The following is an 11,366-nucleotide window of genomic DNA, read 5'->3' as shown; positions in this document are numbered from 1 at the left end:
ACTGGAGGGGCGGGGAAAGAACATGCCAAATGTTTTAGAATTCAGCAACTATTTAATAAACATCGGTATAGTCTTTGAATCTAATTCTTCAACCTAAGATGATGTTTCTAGATTAGTGCTAATGCTTTAAAAATCCTCTTAAACTCTTGTCACATAAGATAGTAAACAAAATTTAATAAAAAATAAGCCAATGGGAATAAATTACTTTATAGCATGAAAATGATGTCATCTCAGAGTCTCTTTCACTAAGTAGATTTGATAACTTATTTTTTTAGTCTCCCTAATTGGGTAATGATGTGAGACATATGTAGACTATGAGGAAAGAAGTCCCAGGTTACTTTATATTTCCCAATTTTTTAGTGCAGATCAGGGTCATGGACTGGGAACTACTGCCTAAATGGAAAAACAACACTGATTCACACATAAGGAGTCAGAGTTGAAGTAGTATTCAGGTTCATGTGATAGAGACTTTTATTTCTTACCATCGGTAGTTCTTTGAGGTTTTCATTTTGGTAGACTTCCTTGAGTTTTATGAAATGTTCCTCGAAAAAATTGGGACATGATTTTGGTTTTCTGTTCGACTTGCTGAATCAAAAGTAGGCTTGGTGAGGTTGCCACAATTCTTAAAAATCTTTTAGTTGGTAGAAGTTGGGCCTAACTTTTATTTCTAGGTTTCCCTAGCCTAGTTGTGGTGCCTTTGGCAAGCCACTTACTGTCTCTGAGCTGAAGCTGTGTCATACAAAAATGCTATCATTCACCATTGGTTGTGAGGTGTTCATGCAACCCCAGAGGTAAGGGTTGTCAGCACAGCACCAGCATACAGTGAATTCTTCAAAATGATACTCTCATATGCTATGGAAATCAAACAGCAAGGAAAGCTACAGGCAAACAAGCTAGCCAAAGCAGCATTAACTTAGTTTGTTTTTGTGCTTGTGTTTGTCAGTATAATATGCAGACCTTTTACCCAATTGATTAGATAAGTCAAAGGCAGCAAGCCTCCTTGAGTAGCAAAGCCTGGGCTATCCAGTTTTCTAAGTTTTGCATTTTGGGGCAGGGTTACTGCATGCAATAAACAAGAGTCTAATTATTGCTTCCTTGTGGAATCCAGGGAAAATGTCAGGTAGAGGGTGAGGTTGCTGAATGCCTTGACCACCCTCTGGAGAGTTTCTGAGCCCCTCATTTCTGTGGGCACATGGCTGCTTGCCATGTCTTCCATTTGGCTCTCTGCGGTGGGAGCTGCTTGTGAGTAGCCTAATTGCTACAATTAGCAAAATTAAATGACTCATTATGTTTTTATCCAATTCCACCCACATGCAGCAGTTTTCCTTTCAAATGGCTAATGATCCCATTGAGGCTGTCCGTCACAAGAAAGAATCCAGAATCTTGCAGTGGGCCTATTTTCAGAATAGCAACTGGACAAGACCTGTTGGCAGAGAGCTCTGTCATTATCTGATGCTAACATAGGTGTCTGAGAGAGGAGAAAGGATGTCGTCTAGTGATTAGGTCATCTCCCGTTTGGATATACAGGCTGGGGAAAGAGGCTCAGCAATGGGAACTAAAGTGAAACCACCAATTCCTAGTCACATAGAAGCATCAAATGTTGGGTAGCAGAGGGCTGCCACGAGTCAAAGTTGGCAGATGTGACAACTTTGTTTATAAAAGTGTCACTGGATTACTAGTCAAAGGAGTGGGAAATGATTTGTGTCCATCAATAAACTGATAACAAGGTCCACCTCAATGCTGCTGTGTTGTCAGCTTCCGGCTCCCCCGTTCTCCCAGAGCTGGATTCTGATAGACAGTTGGAACTATTTTAATTCTCCTTGAAAACCTAAAAATGCAGGCATCTACTCCAAGCTTTATATAGAAACAGTCATGGCTAATGGCAAAGATTTGTGGGGAAGGCAAGGGAGTACGTATTTAGTCTGGAAAGTGGATCATTAGAAACAAATTCTCTGGAGTCTTGTCTAAACATTGTGTCAGAACTTGCATCTCCCCAGTAGCATCAGCTGCATTTGAAAGTGACTGCACAGCCATGCTCAACCGTGTGTGAACATACAGGCTTTCCTTGGCTTAGTCCAATGGATTCCATGAACTTTGGGGTGATACAGAAGTTCTTAGTCAAGCCACTTAAGTGATGAGAAGCTTAAGGAGGGTAAAGTTCACCCAAGCTAAAAAGCAAGGAATTGCATGTTTTATAGGCCTGGACCGTAAGGACAGTTGATTTAAAAAAAATGCATAGAAGATTCTTGTCTAAAAGGTTACATGTCAATAACATACCATTTCCTAGGCATTGAAGAACAGAATGTACTTTATTCTTGTCATCTATATGTTAGCAATAAGGGATTTCAAAGAGTCATGGAGATTTAGGCTACTCCATGAATTTCTAAATTTATGTGTGTGTGTGTATTTGTGTGTGTATACTAATATGATATGAGTGTCTGTCTTTCTGTCTGTGTCTGTGTATATATTACATGTGTGTGAAAGGACATGTGTGCTATGGTGTGTATGTGGCGGTCAAAGGACAACCTTGTAGAGTTACTTCTCTTCTTTCAACTTTACATGGGTTTTAGGGTTCAAACTGAGGTCAGGTTTACACCATTGTGCACTGACAAGTTTTATTACTGAGTCATCTTATAGGCACAAAATTTCAAAAATCTATTATCTATCTATCTATCTATCTATCTATCTATCTATTATCTATCTATCTATCTATCTATCTATCTATCTATTATCTATCTATCTATCTATCTATCTATCTATCTATCTATCTATTATCTATCTCTATCTATCTATCTATCTATCTATCTATCTATCTATCTATCTATCTATTTAATGTATATGTGTGTGGGCAATCACCTGCCATGACATGTATGTGGAGAGTAACTTGACAGTTAGCTCTCCCTTCTACCATGTGGGTTCTGGGGGACTGAACCCATACTATCAGGATTAGAGGCACCTTGGCCTGCTAAACCACATGGTTAGCCCATATTCACTTATGCATAAAATAAACTGTGTGCCTAGAGATTCACTGTTTTTCATTTATCCTCAGAGTTCAGTCATCTCCCAATTACCTGTGTAACTTGCCTGTTGCTGACACTTGAGTTACAGAATCTTAAGCTCTTAGTCAGGGAATTTATTTCATTTGTTGTGTCAGTGGGATTCATCACAGATGAGCTGTCCCAGAGGGTCTGAAAAGGTGGTTGCTGGACTGGACAAGACCCAGGGAAGCAAGATGATGTAAGTATCTAGGGAATGCCCAGGACATCGTTCTTGGGCAGCAGAGAGGCATGGGAAACTGCTTTTCTTCCACATGAATGAACTCTCAGCATGGTTAAGATGTATATCTGTGTGTTCTTTAAGTACGGATTAATTCAGAAACGCTAGTTAGGGAGATTTTCTTTCTGTTTAGAAAACATCACCATCCCATGCAAACAATGATTGCCATGAGATAGCAAGATTATCCTTTTAAGTGAATGGAAGTAGAGTCCGCCGAGGCAGTATTATCAGCCTCAGACAGAGCCCCTCGTTTCCACCTGGATGCCAGCCATTGCGCACCCTTTCTGGTTATTTTCCAGCTACTCTGTGCAGAGCTTCATGTCAGAGGAGAATACAATTTTAGGAAGAATTAAAATTGCTCATTTGTGGATTGATGCTGCCTCACTGCATCCCGCCTCGTAACTCTGGAGCCTGAGTTTATGTTCTACAGCAGTCTGAGCTCAGTGTCTGCTCTCTGAACTGGCAGAACGAGATTAAGTCCTGTTGGAGTGATATTATGATGGTTGCTTGCTTTTCTTACATTGGAGAGCCACAACTGTAACACGGCAGATAACTTGTGTTTTCAACAAGACTCCATCATTCACTGAAATGTCATGATCCTCCCACAAGTCAGACCCACGAATATTTACTGTATTTGGGGAATGACTGGAAATTCAAGCTTTTTACACCTATATTGCCACTGAGACAAAGTCCAGCACATTTTTTCCTATTTATACTACAGCTCTTTTAACCCTTAGCATGCTGCACATGAGATGAAGTTGAGAAGGAAGTTAGAACTTACGTGATCCAAGAGCGGGTGCTCCCATTGGCTTGTTTGGCTGGTCACTATGGTGACGTTAATGGCTGTACACTCACAATCAGAGCTGTAGATCCCTTGGGAAAGGCAGACTCCAAAGCTCATCAGTGAAAAGTTGTCTTGGAACTAATAAAGTTGATAGCGCATGGTTCTGCACACCGGTGGAGAACTGCCCAAATTGATCGTGATTTCCTTCTACACTGGAACAGGATAATGTCCACCATTTGCCTAGAAGACGAGGGTCCTCCTTGAAGCTTTACTGGCAGCAAGGGAATTTTCTCCATTCCAACAAAAGATTAGTGAATTGTAGTGGAAATCTTGCTTGAAGGGTCAAATCATTGAGTATTAGGAAATTTGTCTGATAAAAATTGTCTGTCTTAAAAAATTACTTTGAGCCCTCTGTCCTTTCCTGTGGATGTTACTTTGGGGACCACAGTCTTTGGATGACTCATTTATTATGGGTGGTGGCTCTAGATCTTGACTATTTCCAGTGAAGAGTTAAATGAAACTGACTTTCTTCCTTTTTTTTATTTTTGATGACTTGACTAATCTTTAATATATCAGTTGGGTTAGTATAAAACCAGGGAAGAAAGTTTAAGACATCTTCCACTGTGGTCAGATTGTTCTAATGGATGGATGAACAAAATCACTTCCATCTTTGATTTCCTGGGAGACACTGATCAGTCTTCGCAAGCCCTTTCTAATTAGGCCACTTCCCTCTATACTTGATGCTCTGATAGCACCCTGGTCAGATTCCTGGGCCGTCAAATTGCAAAAAGGAAGGTGATGTCTCCAGGGCCAAGTGTTTTCAATCTGTTGAGGCAGGCTGATGAATCTGTTGACTGGATTCTGACATTCCAAGTGAAGATGACATTTAATGTATTTTAAATAATTCCAAGTCTATAAAAAAAGCAACAATGCCTATATGTACACCCTATATTTTTATTACAAAAATATTGAAATAATCCATGAGTTATTCCACTCTGCACCAACTATAAAAAAATACTATCAAAGTTTGACCGGCACTTTTAATGCAACGCAAAGCACCATGACCAAGGACACTGAGAACAGAAAGCGGGAATGTTTACTTGCTGGACGGAGGTATTTAAAACTCAGAAGCTTGTGGTAAGAGCAAGACTTTACAGATGATTTGAGTACACATCTTAGCTGATGGAGTGGTACGCCCTCAAGCAGTCCAGGCCGTCTCCTTAAAGCATCCACACTGCATCTGTGTGCTCACGCCTGCTAAAAGGTTTCCCAAAGTCTCAAGGAGACACGTCACTTTGACCTTGAGTGGGAGAGGGTAAGTCTGTACAGAGTTGGACAACCTGATTATTCTTCTCTTGTCTGCTTTGGGATGCCACTTCTTCTCTGTTTTGGGGGATTCCATGTCAGTTCTGCGGACTGGACACAGTTTGACACTAGGAGGACGTGGCATGTGGTTTCCAGAATCACACCAGCTCGCCATGCTCACTCTGTACCTGGAAACAGCCCTCCCTCTCCTGCGGCTCTGTGGGTGCATTCTGATACCAACTGCACACACCTGAGAATCTGACTCTCCTCCTGCCCCTCTCCCAACTGCTCTTTGCATATAAACTGTATTTTTGCAATTGAATACTGAATCATGACTATAATTTAATTTCCATTATGGATTTGAGCTACTTGGTCTCTTCCAAAGCCACACATGGGCTGCATAGAGTTTCTGTCATAAAAGATGCCCTCAACTGCAAAACCTAGAGTAAGAACCAAATCCTGTAATGTGCAGAAAGAGATCCATTCGATCAATGCTAGTGTGTGTGTAAACACTTGAGTTTGCCATCCCCTGCACAGGCTTCGCCACATACGCTACTGGCTTCCAATGAGAAAATGGTTTATGACATCTTTCTAAGCACTGTTGCTTCCTTCCCAGAGTCTGTTGTGAACTTTACATCAAGGAAATCACCTAAGCTCTTATTTTTGAGATTTAATTTGATTTTACGTGTCTGGGTATTTTGCCTGCATATATGTTTGTGCACCATGTGTGTGCAGTGCCGGAGGAGACCAACAGTGGGCATTGGAGCTCCGGGAACTGGAGTTTCAGGCAGTTATGAGCCACCAAGTGGGTGCTGAGAACCAAACCTGGCTCCTTTGGAAGAGCAGTCAGTGCTCTTAACTACTGGGTCATCTCTCCAGCTTCACTTCAACTCTTGATAGAGCGCTGGTGGTGCTGGTGGTCATAGTGGTGATGGTGGTGGTGGTGGAGGTGTGTGTGTGTGTACGTATGAACATATTTATGCAAACATCAGTAAACTCCATCAAAATACCTTAATGATTAGAGGCAACATGTTTTTCATAATAATGGTACCTTCCGGTGAATGTGCTCCAAGCCTGTGCTGGAGGAATTTGGTAACAACAGTCATATTAGGCTGGCATTGCCCCTTTAGGTGGAGTAAGAGACTCTCAGCACTGCCCGCTTGAATGGGACACCAGCCACAGGCAGTCAGCTAATGGAAGATCAAACCATACCATGACAATGTTTGGACTAAGAACACATAGCTCGTTGCCCTACTCTTTGATGAAGGGTCACTATTGCCACAGCCCTGCTGTCATCTCTTCATGGGGACCTTGTGGCTTCTTCTGTTTTATAAAGTGGTTTCATACTCCAGCCTCTCCTGAATAAGGGCATCGTCCTTGTACTGCAGCCTTGGAGGAGATGGGGAACATTCAAATGCTAAAATGGCCTTTCTCAGGCTCCGGTCCAACACGTGTCTCTCCCACGCCGGGTACCTATTCCTGAACAGGTCAATTTTAATGACTGATTCTTCAATCCGTGGCGGTCGAGATGACGGTGTGGGCGGTGCCGTTGGTCTCACCTGAAACACAGGGACGCATCCATCCCGCTCTGAAAACTTCTGGTCGCGGTCGCCAGCAACACTGCGGTTGTTGGAGATGGACCGTAGTGTGCTTGTGGCCACTTCTGGAGGCAGAGAGAAGGCAGTAGCAGGGTCGTCACAAGCACAACTTGGTGACTGCCCAAATCTGGGCCCGTTGGGGTGGAAGAAGGCATAGTACATCAGCATAAAAACAACGCCTGTTAAAAAGCTGCTGAAAACCACGCACAGTGCCGGGATGGCAAAGGCGTCCGCAATCTGGGGAGCTTTGTAGAGGTACCAGAGGGCACTCAAGGCTGTGTTTTCCAAAAGGATTACAAAATAGTAAATGAACAGCCTGCAGCGTGTCCTGCCTTCCTTGACATTGAACCAACTGAAGATGTAGATGATGCCCACTACCATGTCAAACACAATCTCTTCCCATTTGGTGATGCAGAACTCCGTCTCACAGTGGACGATCCAGAAGGTCATGATGCACCAGTGGAGCACGATGAAGATCCCGAAGTAGAGCTGGAACACCGAGGCGAAGAGGGCGAACGTGATGACCCTGGCTGCGATGGTGAAGAAGTGCCAGCAGAACTGGATGGTGACGGCCATGTAGCTGATGGGCTTTTTGTCGTCTCGGGAGTCCCGCAGAGCCTTCTGGTAGGAGGCTAGGGCCCAAGCCAAAGATACAAGGGAGGCTGCCGCTGTGAAACCTGCAATGGCAAACAGGAAGACAGTTGTCAAAAGTGAGAGGCAGTGATGGTAGAGGAAGTCAAGGCACGTGGGCCTGGTGTCTTGGGATGGGCTAGCTAGACTGCATCAGATGCTATGAATGTCTGAGTTTTACTGGACTAAACAACCACATGGAAGTCCTAGAAGTTTTCTACGAAATGACAGAATTCTGAAAAGGTCTGAGTTAATGGGACCACAAAGCTGGCACAAGGTCTGAGATTGGGAAATGTCGTGGAACTAGCTTGTGTGTAAGCCGACCAAGGACCCTGCTTTGTTTAGTGGGGAAACAGCCATGGGCTGCTGCTCCAGCTTAAAAAAAAAAGTCTTGCATTCATATGTGACTGTTGCCTGTTTTTGAAACCAATATCCTTGTTTAAAAGTGCTGATCCCTTTCAGCTTGGAGTGCCTTTCTTTGTTTAAGAGGGACAGCGGTGGAAGAAGCCAGACGCACTAACAGTTGGTTTCCTTTCCTACCTCCAAGCAAGAATGATATGTAGCCCATTCCCAAAGGTGGTTCACTCCTTCTTTATGATAAAGACTTTTCCATGGGACAAATTTGTTTTTATTTTTTGTGACACCTGGGGTGTTGCTCCTCTGAACGTCACCCAGTATTCTCCCCGAAGGTTTTGTACCTGCCTACTGCCTTATCCTTGAAGAAAGAAATGTCTGCTCCCTGGCCTTTCACTCTTTGCTTTTCATAAATTAATAGTTGCTTGGAAATCACTTTCGTGACTTTGTCATCAGCTCTGTCTGGCTGATAGTCTCTCAGAAAGCAGGATCTTTCCATTCCACTTTATCATCAGCTCTGTGTGGCTGATAGTCTCTCAGAAAGCAGGATCTTTTCATTGCTTTCCTACACTCTAGCGCTACCCAGTGTCTCTCAAAGTTCACGTGTATGGTCCAGATGCGGACACTGTTAACCTGCAAACATGAACCTCTCTGGAAGACTTCTTTGGGAGAATTGTGTTTTGTCAGTCTGTGTGGCAGCTGGTTTGCTTCAGGAACAATGACATTTTTTTTTTCCTCCGAGACTAAGAAGGTCTCATGGCTTGTAAAGTTCATCTGACTTTTCCCTTCCCAGACCTCTCACCAATCATAGCTGGGCTGCACCATTCTTTTTTTTTTCTTATTTGGAAACAGATGAAATAGATACTTTTCTTTAAAAGTATTTTGTTGAAGAAACCTTGCTTGCTCCCACTAATGAGAAATGAATTTTAAAGAGCAGTTATGAAGGAAAAGAGTAAAACTGACTGGAACGACCACCACTTCTTACCAATCTTCTTTGAATGCCCCTAAGTATTCATAAATAATAGTTCCCAGCAGGCACTTCTACCTTGCCCCCCAGGAATCAAGCAGGAAACCTGTTCCTTTTTGTCAGTATGGAGACAGACCTTCAGATGATTTTCCAGCAAGCATGCACATTGCTAATGCTAGAAGTCTTCCTCAGCTCTGCATGTCCAGAGACCACCACACAAAGGAGTTTATGATAATTCTATTCCTGCACCATGGAAAGTATCAGTTACAGAAAATTCAGGAATGAAAACCGAAGAAAGAGTATAAAAAACAAGCAAGCAAACAAAGAAACAAACATCAAACAAGCAAACCAGAGAGAGAGAATGGGAAACCAAAGGTGACAAGATAATCTATGTGATGAATTTGATCACATTCTGATGACTTTATGATCAAAGATGGTGTCATTTTAATCTCAACATCTGTACTGCACAGCCTAGGGAGCTGTTCATCTTCTCTCTGTATCTGCACTTTTTGCAGACTTACAGCCTGCATCGCCCTTTTCTGGAGATGGTCCCACATAGGCTAGCCCTGAGTTCCAATCCTCATGCCTCATTCCTGACCACTGGGGTGACTGTGTGCTGTAAACAGCCTCTTGAGAAAGTTGTACTCTATGTATTGAAGGTGATTCCTGTTGCTGGGCTGTGAAGCCTCTGCTCTTTCTGCATGCTCCCTTTCTTCAGAAAACCCCAAGTGGAGAACACCTGGGAAAGACAATTGTTTAACGCCAGGTTTCCACAGACCAAAGATGGCTTTGATTTGACCAGGGAAGCTGTTACTAAAGTAACAGTAGCTTCTGTTTTCTGTATTGAACATCCTTAATCCAAAAAAGGAAAAAAATCCTAAAGGCTCCTAAATCCCTAAGTTTTGTGTGCTTACATGACATTGCAGGTAGAAAGTTCCCTACCTGGCCTCATGGGATTGGCTTACAGTCAAAATGCAGTTGCACTAAAAATACTGTGCAGAGTGACTTTTAGAGCATGCGTGCAAGTTTATGCGACACAAATGAACACGTTTGATCTAAATCTCATATTTAAGAATGTATAAGCAGAGCAAAACAGTTATTCTGAATTCTTGCACCATAATTCAAAATTTGAAATATTTCTGGTTCTAAATATTTTAGATAAAGTCTCAACTTGTAGTAGCTGAAGGACATGTCATCATAAAGGTTCCTGTTACCAAATGCAGAAAAATAGAAAATTAATTGCTTCCAAACTTCCCTGCAATCTTTATGAGCAAGTCTACCCATCTGACACACTGGGGATTGAAGATGACAGGCTGGAAGTACAAAAAAAAATGGAACCCTCTGACTTTTGCTTTGACTTCTGCACACGTGACTTACAATTAAGAGGATCTATACTGGAGAGAAATTCATGTCAACCTTGGCTCTTTTAGCCACGAGTGGGTTTCTCTTTTTTGTTTTTTGCTATTGATTAATACATTAATTTTTCACTCTTTAAAAAATGTGCTAACTGAAATAGAATTAAGTCACTTTCTTCCCCTTTCCTCCCTCCAGCCCCTCCCTGATACCCTCCCTTGAACCCTTCTCATGACTCCCCTACTCTCAAGTTGATAGCCTTTTTCATTATTGTTACATTCATATGTATGTATGCATATATGCAAGTATTTGTGTGCATAAATATATTACATATTTATTCACTTAGTAGTAAACTATTACAAGATAAATACAGATCTAATCAGAAGTTCATGACCATTTTAGAATTAAGCTACCTAGTGTTAATTTCTTTTCCTAAATATATCGTCAATAGCCCAGCTTCATTTCTTACAAATTACAATCGATCGCTTAGAAATTCACACCTGCCGTGGAGTGCTTCAAGTATAGGATTTTTATGCAAATACCATCAGTTTGGCTGTCTGCAGTGCTAAAGTAGACTCGTGCACCTCCCCCATAAATCCTGTGGGTTGTACATCCTTACCCTAAGGATGCCAGTGCTCACTTTCTCCAGTGGGGATATTTTCTTCCATTATTGCAGGAAATCTATCATCTTCAGCCAATTCCACATCAATACAATACATTTTACTCACTTCCCAGGGGTTTCCCACTTCTGTCAGGCGACCTAAACGGTGTCCACTCTAGGCTGAATCTAGGAAAAGGTTTTACATCCCGTAGCTCCCTCAATTTAGTTTTCTTTTGTATGGAATGATCCTTTCCCTTATCAGGACACTGGTCTATCCTGAAGATCGCAATACCTCAGGCAAGGACAGCACTATTCTTCATTTGGACTTTACTTTTCTTCCCTTATAATTACATCTGGGTTATACATTTCAGTTAGGAATTCAAGAATGATACAGAGCAATGCAGTTTTTCCACATTAGACAACTAAATAGAAAGATTCTTTCTACAGCCAGCCTCTGTGTGTCCATTTCAAAGCAATGCACGGCAGATATTTCTTATG

General features: G+C 42.1%; 1 protein-coding gene across 4 annotated transcripts in view; it reads right to left on the bottom strand.

Moving 5' to 3' along the window:
- Positions 1 to 11,366, bottom strand: part of Xkr4 (XK related 4) — a 340,673-nt gene that overhangs the window by 8,463 nt on the left and 320,844 nt on the right. For 3 of the 4 annotated variants that reach the window (XM_041656916.1, XM_041656917.1, XM_041656918.1), the window contains exon 3: positions 4,058 to 7,640. In XM_041656916.1, the coding sequence (XP_041512850.1) occupies positions 6,694 to 7,640 (947 nt within the window). In that variant the 3' untranslated portion in view covers positions 4,058 to 6,693. The remainder of the gene's footprint in view (positions 1 to 4,057; positions 7,641 to 11,366) is intronic. The other variant, XM_041656919.1, reaches the window with a different exon arrangement.

The sequence above is a fragment of the Microtus oregoni genome, unplaced genomic scaffold, assembly GCF_018167655.1.
Source record: "Microtus oregoni isolate MIOR12 unplaced genomic scaffold, Mior012 000008F_ref0000371, whole genome shotgun sequence".
NCBI lineage: Eukaryota > Metazoa > Chordata > Mammalia > Rodentia > Cricetidae > Microtus > Microtus oregoni.
This window is presented reverse-complemented; position numbering and strand designations above follow the sequence as displayed.